Raw genomic sequence first — 22841 nt, forward strand, 5'->3', positions numbered from 1 at the left:
GACTTCAACCTCTTCAAGGTACTCCTGAACGATGCGCGCACAATGGGGTCTGGCATTATCGTCCATAAAAATAAAATTTTCACCAATGTATGGAAAAAATGGCACTACATGCTCTTCAAGAATATTCCTTATATACCTATCAGCATTCATAGCTCCATTATCAACGATCACTCTCGCAAAATCTAAACGCGCCCTTCGATGGGCTGTGGTAAGAGCTGGGCCTCTTGCCGCGACACGAGGCCTTAAATCATATTCTCTGAGGCGATTTCTTATTGTCTCAGTGCTAATTTGCACCCCATGAGTTTGCTCAAGCTGATTTTGAAGGAGACGAGCGGTTGCAAACGAAGAAACTCTCAAGTAACGTTCTTGAATGGCAGTTGTTACCCGTGGTCTACCCTGTCTTGGTCTTCGGACAGTCATACTTGTCTCCCTGAATCGCTGCAACATTCTGGACACACTTGTATGGGAAACTCCAAACCTTTCTGCAATTCTTGTGTATGTCCACCCTTCTTCTCGCAAAACTACCGCTTGGGCACATTCCTCTTGGGTCAAATTGCGTGTTTCGCGTTGCATAGCGATCGAGTGTAGAAAATCAAACGAAAGAAAAACTATTGATCACTAAAATTGATCGAGAACAACTGATTTCAGAATGGAGCCAATGCATTCAAAATCTGATAATCTCATCTTTTTTTATTCCTGCTGAGAAAAAACATCTGTATTGAAGAAAAACGTTGAAAGTGGATAACATATGCATGCATAATTCTGATAAAAATGATTATTATTGAGAACACCTTCAGCTGTAGAATAAATTTGAGATTTCCATAATGTGTGATAATTATTTTGCGCAGTATATACTCCAGCTCTAAACAATTTATGGAATTCAAGAATTTCTAAACGTTGTTGAAGCAATGTTTATGTATATTGGAAAATCTCACATAAACAAAGTATTAACGACACAAACTATATAAATTGCAAGGTTATGTGAGCGTTCTCAAAATGGATACAGTTGGCTTCTGGAATTCGTCATCATTGACGTCATGCAATTTCTGAAATGAATAAACTATGGGTAGGATCAACTTTCTTTTCCTTTATTTCTCTGCAATAAAGAATATAATAGTAATTCCTATATATAAGCTGTAGTGTGCAATTTTTCCGAATAAATCCCTTCAATTTTTTCCATAGAAGAATGGAGAGGACCCTATTCACAGAAGAAACTGATCGTCTGAAGGTGGTCTTAGGGTGAGCACCTTTCATTTCCCAACGGCCGTTCTAGAACCCTGGGTATCCTAACCCTATTAAAGTGAGATTTCCTCTGGAATGGAACACATGAAGTAGACTAAGGGAATGGAATGACCTCCACACTACTCATCCAAGATATTAAATCAATACCTACCAAGAAGGACGTTCCAGAACATTTTTTATGGAATTTCTTATTGTGGATGAGATGCAGAATCTATATTGAGAGATATTTACGACTAAGAAATGAAAATTCATTGTGTATTTCACCTATATTTTTTTTGAGATCGGTGAATGATTACTGAGTTAAATTGATATTCATTTTTGAATTTATATGAGATTTCTAAAATTTTGAATAGAACATATATATTCTTCTTCTTTATGTGCCGTCTCCTTTAAGAAGGTTGGCTATCATCATGGCGATTTTTATCTTCATAGACATATACATAGAACGTATAAATAAAAAAAGACATGACAATAGTTTTCACTTGGTTGAAATGAGAAATGGTTTTTGTGTAGAATTCAATTTATTCTTTAAAATTACATGGTACTACACAACTTTTCTACTCAGTTACAATTGGCACTACAATAGTTAACATTGTGTCTGTTGGGAGATACCTACTTAAATGATGATTCACATTTTATATTTACACGTAATTTTTACGAACCTATTTTATGTCCACTATTTCCGATTGGACAATTGAGTAGGTCTTTGGATGTAGTGCTGCTAATATTCACTATAATCAACAACCTTATTGTTCTATTCTAATTGATAGAACGCTATAAAATGACACTAGATGACGCTACAGATGTGTAGAATGCAATATCTACTACTGAGTACTTTTCCCGGAGAAAAGTATATTATATTTGAAATGAAAACATTTCAATTTTTGTATGTACACACTCAAAAACACTTTTGACTTTTTACATCTCAATTTCATATGAAATAAATTGAATGAGTTCATTACGTACCTTTTCCTATAATGGAATGTTATTAATGTGTTAAAAAAATTGTGATCTAATTCTCATTTCGTTCTTATTCTCAGTTTGTTCATTTATCTCTCTGAAATACATTATTCCAGTGGCAAATACAAAACCAATAGATATTTACATATTTACAACGACACCACACATTTGCAAAAAAAATGTTTGAGAACAGGAAACGTGCAAAGTGGCATGGTGATAGTGTACCTCTACACCTATAACTGTACATAAATTCTTAGTAGTTATATAACAGACTTATAAAATATATTAGCCATTGATACAATGACGTTGAAAATTAGGGTGACCTAATTGCTAATTTATATTCTTATGTTATGTTTATGAATTTATTTGAAATTCATCGAAACACTCTCCATATATATGATTTTAAACTACAAATAATTATTTTTGATATCTTTTGAGCTTTCAAAGAAATATGAAGATTATAAATTCACCATCGAGGTATCACTCTCTTTTACATGGAATCTTTTTTCCTTTCAACCATTTAGGTAAAAGTGTTGTCAGTTTCATAAATATTTAATCTTGGAATTGACAAAATCTTCTTCCAAACAGTGTTAAACACAACAAAAAGGTGGGCTAATATGTATCCTCATCCTCTAATATTATTTCCAATCTAACACAATTATGTGCCTTCGAGAGGGAACATCACCACGTGACATTCTCGTGATTTGTCAATATTTCCAGAACGATTCAATGATCAGTAGAAGTTAGGAATATTGCAATAATTCCTACGTTCGTAAAAAGGTAATATTTTACGAGTATTTTTGTATATTTGCACGAAATAAGTGTTTTGCCAAATTAATTTTTTTCATTCGCAAATTAAAAATATTAAAATGTAGATAATCTTCAAAAAAATTATGCAAATACCCATCAGTGTGATTTGTGAGAAGAAATATCTCTAATTTCGTTTTGAACTGAGCAGTCACTTGGTGGTGTTCCTCTTTAAGATTCAATTCTTATGGAAGCATAAACAGCCTTAACAGAACCACATTCAGTTAAAATCGGATTAAAATGGCAGATGGCTTTTAAAAGTGTTTGAGGACGCACAGATCAACCTAAAGCAATTTTTGAATTGGTGAGCAACAATTTTTTTCAAACTGAAAGTTTTCACAAACCTTCCTCTACTTTAACTAGATTTGAAAGCAATGAAGATTTTATGGACAAAATTGTAGTGACCCCAACCCTAAGCACATTCTAGAGAGAATTTCAGATCAGTCAATTGAAACTCTAATACTTCTCCAGAATCAATCAAAATTAATTGTTTCTTTCCCTTTTCAAGTTCAAATTGGCGCTTATCATAATCAAAATGGCATAAATCGAAATCAAATTGGCAACTTCAATGCCAAACTTGAAAAGCAACTGTCAATAGTCAATGTCATATTCACACTAGTCGACTTCGAATTGAAATTGAACTGTTTATCAATTGAGACTATTAACGAGTGTTAAATCATCATTCAAAAAATTATATCTTGCATATCAAATGCAGCAGGAATAAATCTTTGGGTATGTGCAATGAATTTCGAAGAATTAGCTATTTTGCCATTATACACAACATGTCTCTTAAAATTTGCAGTAGCACTATTCTTTGAAGCGTCTTTTTCGAATAATGTATTGTGTTTTCTTGAGAATTATCATCTTGCTAGTGACAAATCAATTTTATAAATCAATAAAGTTTATTGTCATTTTGAAGTCGTCTGGTGTGATAACTGTCAGTTTGCTTCTGATTGTTACCAGTTTGAAACTGTCATTTTGATTATGATCAGAGCCAATTCGAACTTGAAAAAAGTTTCAGATTCTCGACTGTTCAAGAGTCCCATGAAAACCTTCAAGATTTGGCACACACCGATCTCCGCGACAGATGTTAAACGGCGGTAGGTTCACCGCCGTAACCCTCATCCGGACTGGGAGTAAGAACATTTCCACCCTCATTTCCCAAGGAAGCATCCCCTTCCCCCTTATCGTTCCCCAAATCAACCTCTTCATCAGTCTGAGCACTGGCACAACGTTTTTCCACCTTCGCCATCACCACATGCACATCGTCCGTACGACAACAAGATTCCATCTTGGGCGGCACAGCCGACTCGCTCCTAAAGCTCTCCGGCGGCGAAGACGAAGATAACGAGTCGTATTTATCAATCCGTACCGGATATCCGTCGGCCGTGTACCGAATGTCCGCGTGGAAGTGATCGTAAGACGTCGCCTGAGTCGATCGCGATAAAAACTCAGCCTCGCGCGAGTACCGCGCCGCTGGATTAGCCGCCGAGTGGTACTTGATCCTGCTGTTGGGCAGGGTGCGATAAAAATTCTCGTTAACCCTGCGTGGCATCCTCGGCAGCCCGAAATCGCTGGGATATCCGTCTGAATCGAGCGCGTGACGATTCGCCTCTTCGCCAAAGTCCTCGGCGGGATCCGCCGAACGCAGGTTAAGACTGGCGTGATCGCTCCCGGAGAACCTGCGGATATGGCCGTCTTCCCCGTCCCCGTTCTCCCTGTATCCCATCATCTGGGCCCCGTTTATAACGTCGGGGTTCTGTTTCAGCTGGTACCTTACGGGGAACGGCGGGCTGTGCACGGGTTGCAGCGGTATCTGCCGATGTATCGGCTTACGCTGTGCGTGTATTGTTACGTTATCGGCTGCACGTATTGTACAAGGCGTATTATTTACCGTCGCCGAGTACATCGTCGATATCTCCATGGGATCGGGTATGGTTTTCACCGTATTATTCGGATCGACCGGGCTGCTGTGAGTCTCCGTCTTCACCTTCTGTCTCCGTCGGCGCTTTCGCAAACACTTCAGTATCAGCAGTAAGGCGATTAAGACGACCAGAGATACGGCGGCAGCGATGCCGATCACGATCGCCATCAGATATTCGAACTTCAACGACACGATTATCACTATCGGTTCCTTCTTCAGTATCACCCTGATCGTGAAGTTGGCCTGCGATCTACCGGCCGCGTTTTCAGCGTTGCATATAAACGTACCGTTATCATTCACGTTAGTGTTGAACAAATACAACTCGCTCTTTTTATTCTCGACGCCTTCTTCCACGAAGTACACCAGGTGGAGTCCCGGCGCCACCAAAGAATTATTCTGCAAGATTTGACCATGAAACCACCAGGAAACCTTAGCCTCAGGTATCGCCTTGATGTTGCACACCAACGACACATTCTTCCCTTCGCTCAGCTCCAGGAAAAAAGTAGTTGGGGAGATATCAGGGAGACACGCCAAATCAGAACTCTTCACAGTTTTTATAACACGTCCTTCCAATCTAGGCGGGCCGTTACAAACGGGTTCAACAGACAGCGGCACTCTGAGTCTCTCCAACCACGTGTGAAAATCAGCGATATGGCAGTCGCATTCCCAGGGGTTGTTGTACAGATCGACGCCTTTAAGAGTGTCTGGCAGCGTTCGTTCTCCCTTCAAATGCGTCAGCTTATTCCCGTCTAAATGCAGCCATTCGAGACTGTGAAGTCCGTCGAACGCTCTCTCGTGTATGTCTTCCAGGCCGCAGTCGCTGAGCTCCAGAGTGGTCAGATAAGACAATTGGCTGAAAGCGTGACTCTCCAATTTTCCTATACGGTTCAGTTTCATACTCAATCGCATCAAAGACGGGATGTCTTCGAATATGGCGGTTGGAATAGCCCCGAGTTGGTTTTCCGACAAGTCCAATTCGACCAGATTCGTTAAATCTTTGAACGCGTGGTCCTCTATTGTCGAGATGGAGCAGCGGGACAGATATATGCGCTGGAGATTCACCATTTTCTTGCTAACGAACAGTTCGGCTTTGAGTTGTACGAGTTTATTGCCGGAAAAATCCAAGACTTGAGTGGCGGGGTCCAGATGGTCCGGAACTTCTTCGAGACCTCTGGAGATGCACTCGACCGTCTGTTTGCCATTTTTCCATTTGCATGTGCAGAATTTCGGACAGTCCGGGTCGCAGTTTATTCTGTTGAAGTGGGTCGTTAGTATTATCGGTAGGAACAAGAGGCGAAGGAGGTCCATCGTATGTTGTCTCTTATATAGATTTGCAGGTCAGGTTAGGATATTCCCTGTAACAAAGAAAGCAGTATTAATGACAAGAAAAATTGTGAAGAAGATTTCACGAATTGTTAGGCTTCAAGGGTGCAATTAAAGGGTTAATATAAAAAAAAATCAAGCTTTATTTGAAAGTTTATGTTGACCGCGTCATAAAAAAAAAGGTGAATGACTAATTTTTTGGTCCAATTTTTTTATCCATTTTGATGAATCGATTGAAGCAAGAGTAGAGTGGTAAGGAAATGGTAAGTTCTGGCTATGTTCAATATGCACGTGCAAAGATACACGTAATAGTTCAAACTAAGTTATACAAGGAGTTTGGAGAGTTCCCTAATTGGATAATCCAGAAGATGGCGTATTTTGGATTAAGTATAGGGAGTTCGAATTTACCAGCCATGTAATGCCGCTATACGATTAATCTTAAATCCTTGTTATGGTTTTCAAGACGCTACAATCTCATCGAATTTTGTCGCAAAGTATTCGAGTACACATGCTTTCAAAATAATACAATAATACACTCGCAAAGACAAGATTTAGAATTGTTTTTCGTAGACCAAGATCTATGATGTCATTGTTTGAGCAAAATGAGAACAAATGCTACGAAATGAAAATCGGGGTTCAGAAATGACTAAGTCATCTTTACAAAAATAGAAGTGACAATAAGCTACCTTCCATAGCATGTGAAACACACCTCAACTTTCCTAACATGTCATTCAATAAGCCTGATACATATGTCACAGCTAGTACCCTACCACTTTATTTTCTTAGGAGAGGGCTTCAAAAGATGCATGTCTCAATTGAATTGAATATGTCATTCACATTGATAATAGTAATATGAAACCCATAATCAATGTGGATTTCGTGTATCATTAGAAACCAAAGGGATAAATGCTACAGATATTGAACAGATATTTTATTCGTAGTTTCATGTTTGGAATCAAAAGAATAGTGAATATTTCGGGTTGCAGTCGCTCCTCTCTCTTTTACAATACATTTCAACGAAACAATGCGTGAATCGTATCTTGAACAATAGAACGAGAACAATTCTTCATCGAAATACATTTCTCCTGATTGTTACAGAACAATATACCAATATTCTCATCATAATAATTACGGGTTGCTTTGATAAAACGTAGACACATGGCAGAATTTGAATGAGCCACATTTTGGAATTCTATCAAGCAAGTACCAGTTTTGTTTACTGGTTCTGGAGATGGAGCCATTCTTCGTTAATCCCCAAACTTATTCAAGAACTTCCCAATCTTGTAGAACATTCAAGTCCCAGAACTCGTTCTCCTGAATGAGCTCGAAGCGGAACAACTTCGAAATTACATTTCACGAGGTGAAAATTTGCATATTCATCAATATCGATTAATTATAAAAGTTTGGTTGTAGACGGGAGTCGACTCGATTGATTCTTGGGGAACTTGGGATTAGTTGTTGACTGCTCTTATGACACCACAATATCTATGAGTAAATGTTACTATCCACTATCAATAAAGTCAAGAATATCCAGTGAAAGAGTTCTCCTTGGAATCGATCATACAGAAAAGTTTACATTTAATTTCTAGTCTGTTTATTACTCTATGAATCAGACTGAATTATGTATTTCTTCATGTCAATAACGATATTCCTTCAAAACGTGTAGAAAATATAGATTTCTAAGCCTAAAGGAAAGAACTCAATAATCTGAGTACTCACTGCCTTTAAAATGTTTAAACTAAAGGGTGTTTTTTCAGAGCTATATAACTTTAAATTGCAATAAAACAACGATGAATTATTCGAATGACTTGAATTTTATTTATCCGCAAGATAATCTTGTGGCATAACATTTTAAATATGATTTCTGGCATATGACCGCCACGGCTGGCTCGGATGTAGTCCAATCTGGTCGTCCAATTTTCTATTACTTTTTCCAACATATATCGACAATAACACGGTGAATGTTGTCTTCCAAATGGTCAAGGGTTTGTGGCTTATCCGCATAGACCAATTAGTTTACATAGCCCCACAGAAAGTAGTCTAGCGGTGTTAAATCACAAGATCTTGGAGGCCAATTCACAGGTCCAAAACGTGAAATTAGGCGGTCACCAAACGTGTCTTTCAATAAATCTATTGTGGCACGAGCTGTGTGACATGTTGCGCCATCTTGTTGAAACCACAGCTCATGGACATCATGGTTGTTCAATTCAGGAATGAAAAAGTTAGTAATCATGGCTCTATACCGATCACCATTGACTGTAACGTTCTGAACATCATCGTTTTTGAAGAAGTACGGATCAATGATTCCACCAGCCCATAAAGCGCACCAAACAGTCAGTTTTTCTGGATGTAACGGTGTTTTGACATACACTTGAGGATTAGCTTTACTCCAAATGCGTCAGTTTTGTTTGTTGACGTAGCCATTCAACCATAAGTGCGCTTCATCTCTAAACAAAATAAAATGGACGTAGTGCGCGATACGTATTCCGCACAAAATCATTATTTTCGAAATGAAATTGCACTATTTGCAAGCGTTGTTCAGGATTGAGTCTATTCATGATAAATTGCCAAACCAAACTGAGAATAAATCACTTTACAGCTGTTAAATCGGTCGCCATTCCGAACAGTAATGCCAAATTAAAGTTATATACCTCGAAAAAAAAAACACCCTATATATAAAACGCTTTGAAGGGTTATATGAAGTGACAACCTATAAAATTTGAACGAAATCAGACTACTGATTTTCAAGTAATGGATATCAGAATTCAAGTCAATTGCCAAGAATCACTTCGTATCTCCGAAACTAACAATCTTAGGATACCTAATAAGCTACTCTTCTGAAAGGTCTGGACAACCTGCATTCACCACCTAGCTCATGTTACACTCTGCATAACCCGATAATCCAAAATGCCTTCGTCCTCCAATATCTCCGAGGATTATCGACCTAAATGAGTGTTTATGAATTCAGAAATCGTCTCCGAAGTATGAGGGTATATTCCGAAATGCAAGTCCTCAACGATTCCAAAAATTCACCGAACATTTCCGTCCGTTCCTCGAATGTAAAAAAAGAAAACTCGGGTAGGCTGTTCAAACAGCAGCAGCAGCCTTTGACTTTTGCATATTCAGTTGACGTAACGTTGAACGTGCTCTGGTTCCTCATAAACAATAAAAATATCTATTTGCAGACTCCATGACTCCCGGTGGAAATGCTGGGAATCGGAGTCGGTCCTAGCTCAGATGAAATGCTGAAAAAGTTCTGGTCTTGTTTGCATTCCGAAGTGGACCCCTACCCTTCCCTCGAGACTGCTCTGATTCACAAATAAAATGAATTTTGCGAAAAATTTCCCAGCATTCTGCTTGAATCTTTCGACGCCTTAAACGAACCCTTGCCATGAATTCTGCTGCATTGTTTCCGACTTCCTGCTATATCCTTATTGCGACTAAGCATTCTCGTTCCTGCCTCGTATCGATTTGTCCGTTTCTGGAGAGAAAATACGCAAGAAGTTTTCACTGAATCGCAATCCGTAATTTGGATAGTTTTCATACCTAAATTACATCGCGAAATCTGTTAATTTTTTCAATTTCTCTCTAGTGTTTATTACTGCTTTTGAGCCTTGTTTATGTGTTCAGTCTTAGTTGTGAAGCTGGTGAAAATCTTTTAAGAGGTCTGCCAGGAGGTCTTTCTGAGTTTGGTTCTTGATATTTACCTCATTTTGTCCATATGTTCTCACTCATTCTGTCTACGTGGACTTTCCAACATCGTCTCCTCATTCTACCAATTCTGCGTCACATCCTGTATCTGGAGTTCTTCTCTTATGGCCTCCCTCCTAATCTGATCTCTTAATGTCACCCCTCAATGGATCTCAGTATTCTCATTTCAGTTTGTTTTATGTTTCTTTGTGTCTGCTCTTGTTCCTACAGCATATGTTAGTATAGGTCTCACCACTCTCTTATATATTCTGACTTTACTTTCAATTCTTCGCATATGTATCATAGCGAGTAGACGTATACATCTCACCGCTCCGATAAGTTTTAATTAATGTTTAAAAAATCTGTGAAAAAACTTTTGAAAACAAACAGAAAAATTGTTCTTTCTAGAGAGACTAGAGCTGAAATAAAAGACGTCGTCAAAGAAACTATTATGGCCGTATTAGATAGTTATTTGGAGAAATTAACAGAAAAAGTTCTGGAGAAAATCAGGGAAAATATGCAGAGTGAATCTGAGGAAATTAAATTGAAACTGGAAGAAACTGAAACCAAATTGGAACAGCTGCAACAGGAAAATAAGAAGGCGAATGTAATAGTTTTTGGAGTTCCTGAAATACAAAATTCGAATCCGACAGAGAATATCACTACAATATGTAAAGATAAGAATATAAACATCGCAGAACGTGCAATATTAACATGCCATCGTCTAGGAAAAAAAAACTGAAAACAAAACAAGACCCATACTAATTAAATTCACGGATGAATTTTATCGTAACCAATTTATATATTCCCGTAAACAATTCCTAGGTACAAATATTGTAGTGAAGGAGGATTTAACGAAAAAACGAATCGAATTGCTCAAGTATGCTACTATGAAAGTTGGAAACAAAAACGTTTGGACAATTGGCGGTGTCATAAAGGCAAAGACTAAAAGTGGTATAATATCAGTGAATAAAAAAGAGGTTATCGATAATATTACTCAGAGTGTTCTGCCCAGAGGGTAATTAACAATATTGGTTTATTTTTCATGAAACTTAAAAGTACAGTTTGTATTGTAGCTTGTCGGAGGGTAAATTATTTGATTCCCAATCGCATATTTATATAATTAATTAATTGATACTTTTCCTTTTGTTTTACTTTATAATTATATTTTGAATATCATTCATTTCAATACACATAGTGAGAGAAAAGAATTACATTGATAAGAAGATTTTTTCATCATAAAAGCAGTTTCTCCTCCTCCTTGGTTTTTTTTGTTGTTGTTGTTTTTTCTCTGTAGTATAGGAAAAAATCTTTTGTTTTGAGAAAGAAGAATAGTTCATCATGAGTAATGGTAGGTTATGGCAGTATACAAGCTATTTGCTTAGACTGCTAAACCTGCTTATTCTTGTATTTATTTCGATATGTATGTATTTTTGGATGAATAAATTGAAATTGAAATTGAAATTGAATGGACATATTGTAGTAGTTCCTTCAGACTATGTTTGTCAGATATCCGGTAATTCTTGAGGCTTTTTTGACTTGCACTCGGATTCCTCTTTGACTAGTTAATTCTACATCCAAATAACTGCTGCTGTATGAGTTTTAATTTGCAAATCGTTTTCAATTTCTTTACTTTCATTGTTCTCTGTCCTCCTTGCATCTCTTTAAGGCTTTGTATGATCTTGTCTATGTTCAGGTGGGGCTCAGACTGTTTATTCTTGTAATTTTTGGGATTTCTGCTGTGCATCTTTGTTGTGTTCTCATTCTTGTTTTTTTGTTCTTGTTAATTCCTACTATGGCCTGTATATTATCTTCTGGAATGGACTTCCCTCGCAGTATCTCTATGATATTACCGAGACGTACTCTATCAAATGCTTTTCCTTAGATCCACCTCACCGATAAACAGTGCTTTATCGAAATCGATTGACTTTTTAGTCATCTACCTGAGGATGAAAATTGCATCAACGGTCGATCTATCCTCCTGAAGCCCTGATCTTCCTCGCTTATATCAACTTCATCTATTTTTTTTTGTTGTCAAGATTTTAGTGAATAGTTTGCTGGCACTGTTCAGCACTGAATTAATTCAGCAATTTCTTGTGTCGTTCCTGTTTCCGTTTTTGTAGATTAGTATGGTAATGCTGTTTTTCCAATGTTCCGCCGTGTTATATCGGTTCCTTAAAATATTCCTCTTATTTTGAGGCGAATCCTTTCATTCTGTCATACCTTGCGTAACTAAATCGTGTAGGAATATTGATAACTATTTCAGCGCTATATACAGGGTGCTCCACGAAGAACGTTGATTGAAATATTTCAAACAACAACTTGGGATTAACACTTGAAACAGTTTTCCCAAAAAAAAAGGTTTCTGGAAAAGCTGAAATTTCCACTCTCGACGAGTTAGGATGAAAATCGTCTGGATGCTAGCATGGCAAATATGCTTAATATGTATCCATATTTACAGCTCCTAGACAACCCCCATCTATCTCCGCAGAACCTTTGAAATACCAAAGATTTATGTGCTGCACATTGTTCACTTCTCAGGCCCAGATGTTTCGGTTTCAGTCAACACAAATTAACATTCTGCTGATGTAGGAATGAGGATAATGACTTTAGTCGGTTTGGAGGGAAATTCCCGGTTGAAATATTTCAATTATCGTCACAAATTATGCTTCCGTTCGAAAAGAATTTTCTCAACTGGAATTGAGGGTCTGGTCTGGTGTTTTAATCTTGAGACTGGCATCCGGGAAATTTTTATCTTTCTGTATTGATATTACAAAGTGTGTAACTGTGGTTCTTTTTTTCACTCTCTATAAATATTTATTCATTTGTTGATGGGGCACTCATAATTTGATCCTTATTTAGTTCAGAAAAAATAATTCAATTTTACCGAAAATATTGACCGATCTCGTTAATATGTTGATAAAAATGAAATGATATGCATTTTCCTGCTCAATAACGAATAGAGGATATCAGAATTTCAAGAATATCATAATGACTCAAGCATCGATAATGAATACAGGGTGTCCCAAATTCAATGCTCACTGCAAACATCTCGAGAACTAGGCTTAGGACTTCTTTCGAAAAAACAAGATATCAGAAAGCATTTATTTGAAAGTTTGATTCGTTCTCGAAATACAGGGCGTTTCCAAAAAATAATTTCGCTATATTTTGGTTTCTGTTCGAGATTCGAGAAATTCTAAAACATTTTTTCAAGAAGTTTTATGATTTAAATGATACTCATAACGAATAATGAAAAAATAATTACTGTTTCAGAAATATAGAGGAAAGTTGTCATTTTTCAAATAAAAAAATTTAACAGTGTTTAATTCGGAGACCTTGGTGTCCACAAAATATTTTGATTTCCTAGGTTATCGTAGATAGGTACCTGGTTGATTTACCATTTGAAACTAAGACTCTTGTTGATGTTCATAGTTTGACGAGGAATTCATTTATAATGTTATTATATTTTTGAAAAAGGAAAAAAAAAGGATTTTATTTGTTACTGGAACTTTTATCGTTTACATTTAAAAAAACAAAAGTTTGTGTTATAACTTCAGAACTAATTGCAATAAAAATGATTATACTAATGGATCATACTGAAGAAAGTGCCTTTGGAATATATTTGGTTCAAGTTTATAGCACCAGTAATAAAAAAGTTATGGGAACTTTCAATTTCACGTCATTTTCCAATTTTCTCTAATAGCATGGAAACAGTTGAATTTATGAGGTTGCGGTTCCCACCAAATTAATTCTCTCAAAGATTGAGCCCGAAAATGAGCCAACCATTTTTTCTAGCTCAAAGAGAATCTGAGATCTCCTCACTAACCAACGAATTTGGGACACCAGATACAATAATTATTTCAAAAACTTCCCTCTAAATGGATCCCTCAGTATTTTTCATGAGAACAACTAATTTAATATGTGCAATCCAAAATTCATCGGCAGTAATAATCTATATTTTTCAATCTAGACTGAATAATTCACTCGAAAATCATTAATTTGAATATTTGGTAGCAATTAAAAAGCTACAAAATGAATTGAATAGAATGAATAGAAAATAAAGGCCCTAGGTGTGAACCTTGAGGCACCCCGGGATTACTGTAAAATGTGTGAACACCACTGATTGTCACAACTTGAGACCTTTTAGTAATTCAACAGGAGAGCAATCTTAGTGGCTACAGATGACATCAACTTGAGTTTATTGGTTTATATCTAGTTGAAGATACATAAAATTGAGAGATCAATTCCAACGTTTCTTCCGTACAGTGCATCCCATTTTGGGTGAGACAGCCAGGTTTCTCGCTTGTTATTTAAGATAGAGCCTTGCGGTTTTCACGTTCCTGTCCTACTTTTTCGTGAAACTCAAGTTGGTCTAATCAGATTCTGCATAACTGTTTCCGTTCAAAAGATACAGGGTGATTTTGGAAATTGATACTTTTCGGACCCCTTCTTTATCTCCGAAGTTATTAGAAATAACGCTGAGGTAAAAACTACGTCTGAATCAGAATTCTGCGTAGAATCCAGTGGCGTACTCAATATTTTTTTTCGGGGTATGGTTTTGAAGATTCAACACAAACTTATGTTTTTTTAATGGAACACCATGTGTATCATTACTTCGTTGAATTCGCTATTTTTTTCCCTTCAAAATGATATATGACACTATGTAGGTAGGATGTTCAGAAATGTTAAAAAAACACTAAAACATCAAATAATGATGATTTTTTGTTAATGGGCAATGGATTTCCCATAGAAAAGAAGAATCAATAATGATAACAATAATTTATAGCGATGACAGCTAGATCAGATTGGTTTTTTCCCTCCAATGCCTACTTGATAAAACAATGCTCCCAAATGCATAGTAGCCATAATAACAACAAGGATGTTTGTGTCATCAATGACCTACTCCTTTTAAAAATCGAAAGTAATAATCCTCTTATTGGAACATAGAAAATGCATGGCCCATTTACAAAAAATCATCATTATTTGACGTTTTAGTGTTTTTTTAATATTTCTGAACATCCTACCTACATAGTATCATATATCATTTTGAAGGGAAAAAAATTACGAATTCAACGAAGTAATGATATATAGGGTGTTCCATTAAAAAAACTATAGGTTTGTGTTGAATCTTCAAAACCATACCCCGAAAAAAATATTGAGTACGCCACTGGATTCTACGCAGAATTCTGATTCAGACGTAGTTTTCAGCTCAGCATTATTTCTAATAATTTCGGAGATAAAGGAGGGGTCCGAAAAGTATCAATTTCCAAAATCACCCTGTATCTTTTGAACGGAAACAGTTATGCAGAATCTGATTAGACCAACTTGAGTTTCACGAAAAAGTAGGACAGGAACGTGAAAACCGCAAGGCTCTATCTTAAATAACAAGCGAGAAACCTGGCTGTCTCACCCAAAATGGGATGCACTGTACAAAAAACCGTGTTGTTGCTCGATGTCAACGTATGATGGAAACGAATAATACACAAAGAACAAAAGCAATCCACGTCGTCCGTTCCTTTATCGGGAAAGCAGTTTTCAGCGTCTGACTCCGAAAGCGCTCCCTCTATCAATCAATCAGCATAACTGGAAACGCAACCAATCCCCTAAAATGAACCTTCAAAATTTTCAGCCTGCCTCACCGCAAGAAGAAGAAGGGTCCAGAGTCCAGATATATCCAATCATTCGAGTGTTTCCAAATTCCGAGAGGCATTTCGCTTATATCCCCCCCCCGCAACGAATTGATCCGAAGGATTCGAGTAGAAAACATCTCCCCGGGTGCGCAAAAACGAATGAGAAGAGTATGTGTTTATCATGCGTAAAAGTCCGATCGCAATGGGGCAAGATAAATCTGAATAAAGATGAGGCGGAAGAGAGGCCGTCCGACAAAATGGAAAGGGCGTGAAAGCTTTCTCCCACCGTAACTTTCGATTATTGTCGGTTTTTTCAATGAGACCTAACAAGAAACGGATGTTACCGATAATAAGGGTTTTTATCAATCGGGAGGAAGCTGGAATGTTAGGAATAAGAATGGTGTATTCGGGGGTTTTCCTTTTCAGGTTGCCAATGTGTTTAGGTAGAAGACTTTTGAAAAAGTTTTGTCATTTATTGTTTCGGAGTCATGAATGAATCTTTATTTTATATATCAAGTAATGATTTTTCGAATGAACATAATTAAGATAAATATTGAAATGACAAACAATTTTCCATTCCGGAAAAATTACTTCCTTGATCGAGAATCGAACCCGCAACCTCTGAATCACTATTCCAGCGCTCTCCAAATGAGCTACCGAGAAAGCTTAGAGTTCCGAAACACCTTCTTGGACAAAAGAAGAATAGATTCTTGATGTGAATGTGAATTAGATTCCTTCCAACATTACCTTCCCACTTACATTTGATTCTAGCGATTCATCAAGACAAGTAGCTTCACATTTCAACCAACTACTTGACTTGAAAATCAAGCTCGTGAAAAATTACATACTTGAGATTGACTTGACTGGATTTTAGATATTTATTGCTTGACTTGATATCAAGCTACTCAATATTATATGAGCTTGATATGCAGGCGTCGCACGGCATATATTTCTGCAATCTAGTGCGCGCTTAGACTGAATAAGGGGATTCCTCGAGCGCCGAGAAACTGAAGCATTCGCCAGTGTGACTTCATTAGTAGTTTTCTCACATTTCTATGAAATCTATTGGTAGATTCTGGTAATTTCAGGAATATCTTTTCAAACTTGGCCAAAATGACCAAGGATTTTTTATCAACGCCAGCATTTTCAGCTCCTGTTGAGAGACAATTTTCCAGTGCTGCTCTTACAGTTACAAAAACCCGCACTAGGTTTGGCGACAAATCTATAAGATGCCTCATGTGTCTTATATCCTGGATGGAGAATTGACCATATTCACCGTCGCCATATTGTTGTGCGACAATACCAACTACCCAGTGTTCCCAACGGAGAAATATTGAGTTTACTAGAAAAATACCGCTAATATAAAAAATACTATCAGCCATAGAGATTATTCTTCCACTGACTACTTCCAAAAATGGAACGAAGCCTTCATGTATACACTCGGCCGCAGTTAATTTGTTCATAAAACCACCTTTCACTAATGTTTTTATTTCCAAAAGGTGAAATTTTTGCGAAATATTGTCCCAAACAAGCCTATCTGGCGTAGCACCCAGAAAAGGTACACATAAACTTCACTTATAAACTTTATATTGTGGAATTTTTCTAGTAAACTCAATATTTCATTGTTGGGAACACTGGGTGGTTGGTATTGTCGCACAACAATATGGCGACGGTGAATATGGTCAATTATGAAATCAAACAAAGCCTGCAGTATTAAGAAACTTAATTTTTTTATTTTTCATTTAATTTATGTTTTATTTCGAAAAACTTGATTTTTTCGTTTCTTTCATACAATGAGTTCAATAAATGAAAGTGTTTTTTGCAAGGTTCCTTCTCATCTCATCATTCTATTATTGTTGTAACACTACACAATGAAACTATTGAAAATCAAGTAGCTTAATATGATTCAAGTACTTGATAAATAATTACTTGACTTGAGATTGAAAAACTATTTGACTTAACCATGACTTGCAGTCAAGTCAAGTTCAAGCCAAGTATCTTGAAAATCAAGCCAAGCCGTGAATCCCCAGTTGGAACATTTAGCTTCCTCGGTAGATTATTGGTGAAAGCGCTGGACTAGTGATTAGGAGGTTGCGGGTTCAATTCTCGCTCGAGATCTTTTTTCCGGAATCAAAAATTGTCTGTCATGCCATTTTATATATTTTCTTTATTATATATTCAATTGTCCTGAGAGATCACCATAATAACGGAAATTTCTAATGAAAATCGAGCGTTCCGGGTTTTTCGTACAGATCCAATTATTTTTTCGTAATTTTTTTAATCGCTCTTTTCAGTGATAAATAGTATTATAATTTTTTCTGCTGGGACGTGAAAACCCATAAAGTTTTGGATTATACTGCTTCTCCTCGAAACCATTCTTCTCTGGCTTTTATTGACATCAATCCCTTGATGGTTGGAGAGAAACTGCGGTCTCTGAATGTTTCGTCGTCACCTGGTCCGGATGGTTTTTCTGCCAGGTTGCTCAAAGAGTGTTCTCAGTCTCTTAGTCTACCCATATCCAAAATTTTCTCAGTATCTTTGACCTCTGGTATACTGCCGAAATCATGGAAGAGTGCACTTGTATCACCGATACATAAAAAAGGCGACAAGCAAGATCCGAATAATTTCAGGCCAATAAGCCTCACTTCCATTCTATGTAAGATTCTGGAAAGGTTAATATACGACAGGATGCTTTCGTTTTTTTTGGAACATAACATCATACCAGATACCCAGCATGGTTGCATCAGGGGAAGATCAGTTATCACCTGCCTCCTCAACTGTCTCAACAAGTGGACCCATTCTTTGGATAATAGACTTCCGGTAGATGTTGTCTATCTGGATTTCGCAAAGGCCTTCGATAGGGTACCAATAAATAGGCTTCTGTACAAGCTGGAGCACTTTGGAATCCGGGGATTGATCTTGAAGTGGATTGAGAGCTTCTTGACTGACAGATCGTTTGTGGTAAAAGTTGGTGCGGCCAGATCGGAACCAAGATGCGTGCTCAGTGGCGTTCCTCAGGGCTCAGTTCTGGGACCGTTGCTGTTTCTGGTGTATGTGAGCGATCTAGCTGTTGAGTTCAAGTCGGACAGTGCTTCATTTGCCGATGATATTAAGTTTTTCAATTGCCCTCTCAACAACTATAAAACCCTGCAGGAAGACATGGACAGGGTCGTTTGTTGGTGCGACAAATGGTTGATTCCCCTAAACCCTTCAAAGTGTCGAATACTACATTTGGGTAAAAACAATCCAGGTTTGACTTATTTCATTGACGGCGTTGAAGTTGTTGGATGTTCATCTCATGTGGACCTGGGTGTGGTGATTTCAAGTGATCTTTCGTGGACTGAACATGTATTGCACATCACAAAGAAGGTCAAACGTCTTATATATGTTGTCCAGAACGTTTTTCGTGGCAATAATGTGGCGGCTATCTCCCAGATATATAAAAGTTATATTCGACCAATACTTGAATTTGCCGGTCCGGTTTGGCATCCGTGGTTGACGGGTGATGCTGCATTGCTGGAGAACTTACAGCGTCGTGTCACACGCATTCCCTTTGGATGGAATCGCCCTTGTTATCAGGAACGGCTACGGATGATGGGTCTTTCTTCCTTTGCTGATCGTCGTTTGAGGGGAGACCTGATAGTTACATATCGAGCATTGCACGGCTTATTCGGCGTCGATATGTCCCACCTGTATGAATTGAATTCGAATCAACTTCGTGGACATGGATACAAGTTGAATAGAGAAGTATTTCGAACGAGGTGCCGAGAGAATTTCCTTTGTAATCGGGTGTTTAACCATTGGAACGGCCTGCCCAGTGAAATTGTAGAAGCAGTATCAGTCAATGCGTTCAAGAATAAATTTGACATCTGGAAAAGTAATTGAAGTGTATACATTGTTAGGTTTTTGGTTGTTGATAATATCATTTTTGAAGCCTTTTGTAAATTTCACTTATCTCTGTTTTTTTTTCTCTTTCTCTACAGTTGTATTATGGATAATTTTCAGTTAGAGTTTATAGGTTGAATGTACCTCAACTCTGTAATTTTGTTTAATAATAATAATAATACACATATTTATCTTTTCCTTGACCGATTTCATTCAAAGGTTCATTTATTATTCAATATAATAAATTACATTATGTATGAGTGGATATATTCATTGTCACCTGTGCGTTGAATGACATTTATGAATACATCGGAGCCAATATTGTATGAGATTGCTAACAATTTCGCGTGGAAGTTTGTGTGATGTGCGTGATATAACGAGGTATCTGTCATGAATTCCTTCCATACTATATCGATTTCCTCTCAAACTGACCAGAAACGGTTCATTGAATTTCCCGAGGCCTATGGAACGCACAATTCCCATCATTCAGCATCTCCTCGCCAATCGGAATGAATGACAGCTGACTGTATCATTCGGAGGGGCTTAAAGAAGAATTTAAACGAACTGGAAATTCCATTTCGGAATTTTTGTTCGGTACTAGGGCTTTTCCATGTTTTTCCGACTGTCAATCGATCAATCACGGCCCAAATGTTAACCAATAATTCTGTGGTCATGGGAATCGCTTAGCCTATTGAACCCGGACAAACTGAGGAAAACACTTCAAATTTTACACGACTACTGTTTCTAATGGCTCTTTGGGTAGCGTTTCCAATACAATAGAAAATGCAATAAGAATATCGACAAAAAAAAGTACCCAATAAATCCAATGAACAAAACCGACGCAGTTGAAGTTTTAGAGGAACGTGCTGCTCAGAACCATAGGAAATAAAACAATACATTGAACAGAAATATGGGAAAAGAACATCAGTGATTACAGATTCAATCGGGTTGAGAATTCGCGTATAAAGAATAGGCATCCCAAGCTTCATGAATGATTCAATGAAATGTCTAGAACAATGAAAAATTCAAGATAGAAAAACAAAAACAATAGATCCAACAATAGATTGAAATTTTATTTTGTGTTTATAGGAGCATCCAGTAGTTTTTTGTGTTGATAGAGGAGTCATCTCCATTGAAAATTCAACAGAAATATCGATGAAACTCTGACTTCTAGTCTCTTGGGTTGGCCGGTGAGGTCAAGTAGCGATATCTACTCGGTCTCTGCTGAATTGTTTCTGTACAATATTAGGCCAATTGTCTCCGATCTGATGCACAGATGGCGGTACTAGTATTATATCCATATGATTTTTAGTTAGTACCAACCTTCAAACAATACGTAATTTGACAGCAGTCGGACTATTAGTTTGTAAGATATTGCTACTCTTGTTATTTGAAAAAATATGGGAAAAAAAGAATTTCGTGTGCTCACAAAATATTGCTTTCTGAAGGGAAAAAACAGATGAAGCAAAATCTTGACTTGATGAAGAGTTTTCGGGATCTGCACCAGGAAAATCAATCAACAATGATTGGTATGCTAAGTTTAAACGTGGTGAAATGAGCACCAAAGACAGCAAGCGCAGTGGACGCCCAATAGAGGCTGTCACTGAAGAAAAAATAAAAAAAGTTCACTAAATAATTTTGAATGACCTTAAAGTGAAGTTGATCGAGATAGCAAACATTGTGAAGATATCATCTGAACGTGTAGGTACGTCATATCATTTACGAATATTTGTACATGAGAAAGCTGTGTGCAAAATGGGTAACGCGCGAGCTCACAACCGATCAAAAGCAATAACGTGTTAATGATTCTGAGCAGTGTTTGAAGCTCTTTAAGTGCAATAAACCTGAATCTTTGCGTCGATATGTGACAATGGATGAAACATGGCTCCATCCACTCCGGAGTCCAATCGACAGTCAGTTGAGTGTACTGCACACGTTGAACAAAGCGAGGAACAACACAACAGTCAGCTGACAAGGTTACGGGATGCGCAAGGTATAATATTCAATGATTACCTCCAAGAGGGTCAGATCATCAACAGCGATTGTTATGTAGCGTATGAAGGATGAAATCGTTAAAAAACAGCCCCATTTGAGAAAAAAAATGTACTGTTTCATTAAGACAATGCGCCGTGTCACAAATCAATGAAAACAATGGCAAAATTGCATAAATTGGGTTTCGAATTGCTTCTGCATCCACCGTATTCTCCAGATCTGGCCCCCAGCGACTTTTTCCTGATCTCAGACCTCAAAAGAATGCTCAATGAAAAGAATTTCAGCACCAATGAAGAAGTAATCGCCGGAACTGAGGCCTATTCTGAAGCGAAAGACAAATCGCACTACAAAAATGTTATCGAAAAGTTGGAAGATCGCTATAATCTCTCTATCGCCCTCGAAAGCAACTATGTTGGATAATAAAATCGAATTTTTCCAAAAAAATGTGTTTTACTATGGTAGACCGGGGACTTTTCAATTGGCCTGTTATATAAATGATTTCACTCAAATGTAATACGATATTATTCTGCTACAATAAATGGAATTATATACCAGAAAAATAAGAGACAACTAACAAGAACTCAGCAGTATTTGAATGTTTGTTTATACCTCAATTGCGCTATTGAAGAGCCCTGAATATTGAAAAATTCGTTACTTCAAATCTGAATGATTTAAAACTTTGGAATGAAAAACATTAAATTCATTTTAACAAAAGCATCACATTGATTCTTTGAAGACAAATCTTTCAAATATGAATTTTTCATGATTGGAGTTTTGGCCCCAAAAATATCATGGATCGCTATCAAGATATCAAAAGCGCTCATACCCTACTAGAAAAGCTCTGGATGGCAGGCGATGGACTGACAGATTTTTTTTATTCGATTTCTGGATTCTATATATTGAGAAACTTTATTCTTTGGAATCTTCAGAAGAAAAGTTTTTCTTCTGAAGATCAATATATCAAACTTGAAGAATGTTGACTCTTCCTAACCTTGAGCGCAGCACCGACTCCGTCCCTGACAGCTCAGTCTCTGCCTTACCCAAACTCCCGGCATAATGAATTGGATCGTTTCGGCCCTGTCAAGCGCACTGTTTAACACCAAACACGGTCGCCAACCGAAATTTTCAACAATGGGCCGAAATTATTAGGGCATGTTCGATTGACTATCGCGCCAGCCATACGACGTGAGTTATGGCCAGAAGGTCCGCCGTTTCGACGACTTTCACGAAGTCAGGAAGTCCATATTCAATTTGGCGAATGGATTTTAACGTTCGATATGCCGGGCCGCCCGGAATAATGGAATTTGTTTTGGGGAAGGGGTTGCGAGTCGGTCAGAGATTAATTGTATTGGTGAAGAGGGTGGTGTTGGGCATATAAATAAGGCGCC

The 22841-nt window shown here is 37.5% G+C and overlaps 1 protein-coding gene across 3 annotated transcripts in view; it reads right to left on the minus strand.

The window, feature by feature from the left end:
* Positions 1-1996: 1996 nt before the first annotated feature.
* Positions 1997-22841, minus strand: part of LOC123685092 (leucine-rich repeat-containing protein 24-like) — a 135304-nt gene continuing 114459 nt past the window's right edge. For all 3 annotated transcript variants that reach the window (XM_045624673.1, XM_045624674.1, XM_045624672.1), the window contains one exon: positions 1997-6288. In XM_045624673.1, coding sequence (XP_045480629.1) covers positions 4100-6241 — 2142 coding nt within the window. In that variant the 5' untranslated portion in view covers positions 6242-6288 and the 3' untranslated portion in view covers positions 1997-4099. The remainder of the gene's footprint in view (positions 6289-22841) is intronic.

Source organism: Harmonia axyridis, chromosome 7, assembly GCF_914767665.1.
Source record: "Harmonia axyridis chromosome 7, icHarAxyr1.1, whole genome shotgun sequence".
NCBI lineage: Eukaryota > Metazoa > Arthropoda > Insecta > Coleoptera > Coccinellidae > Harmonia > Harmonia axyridis.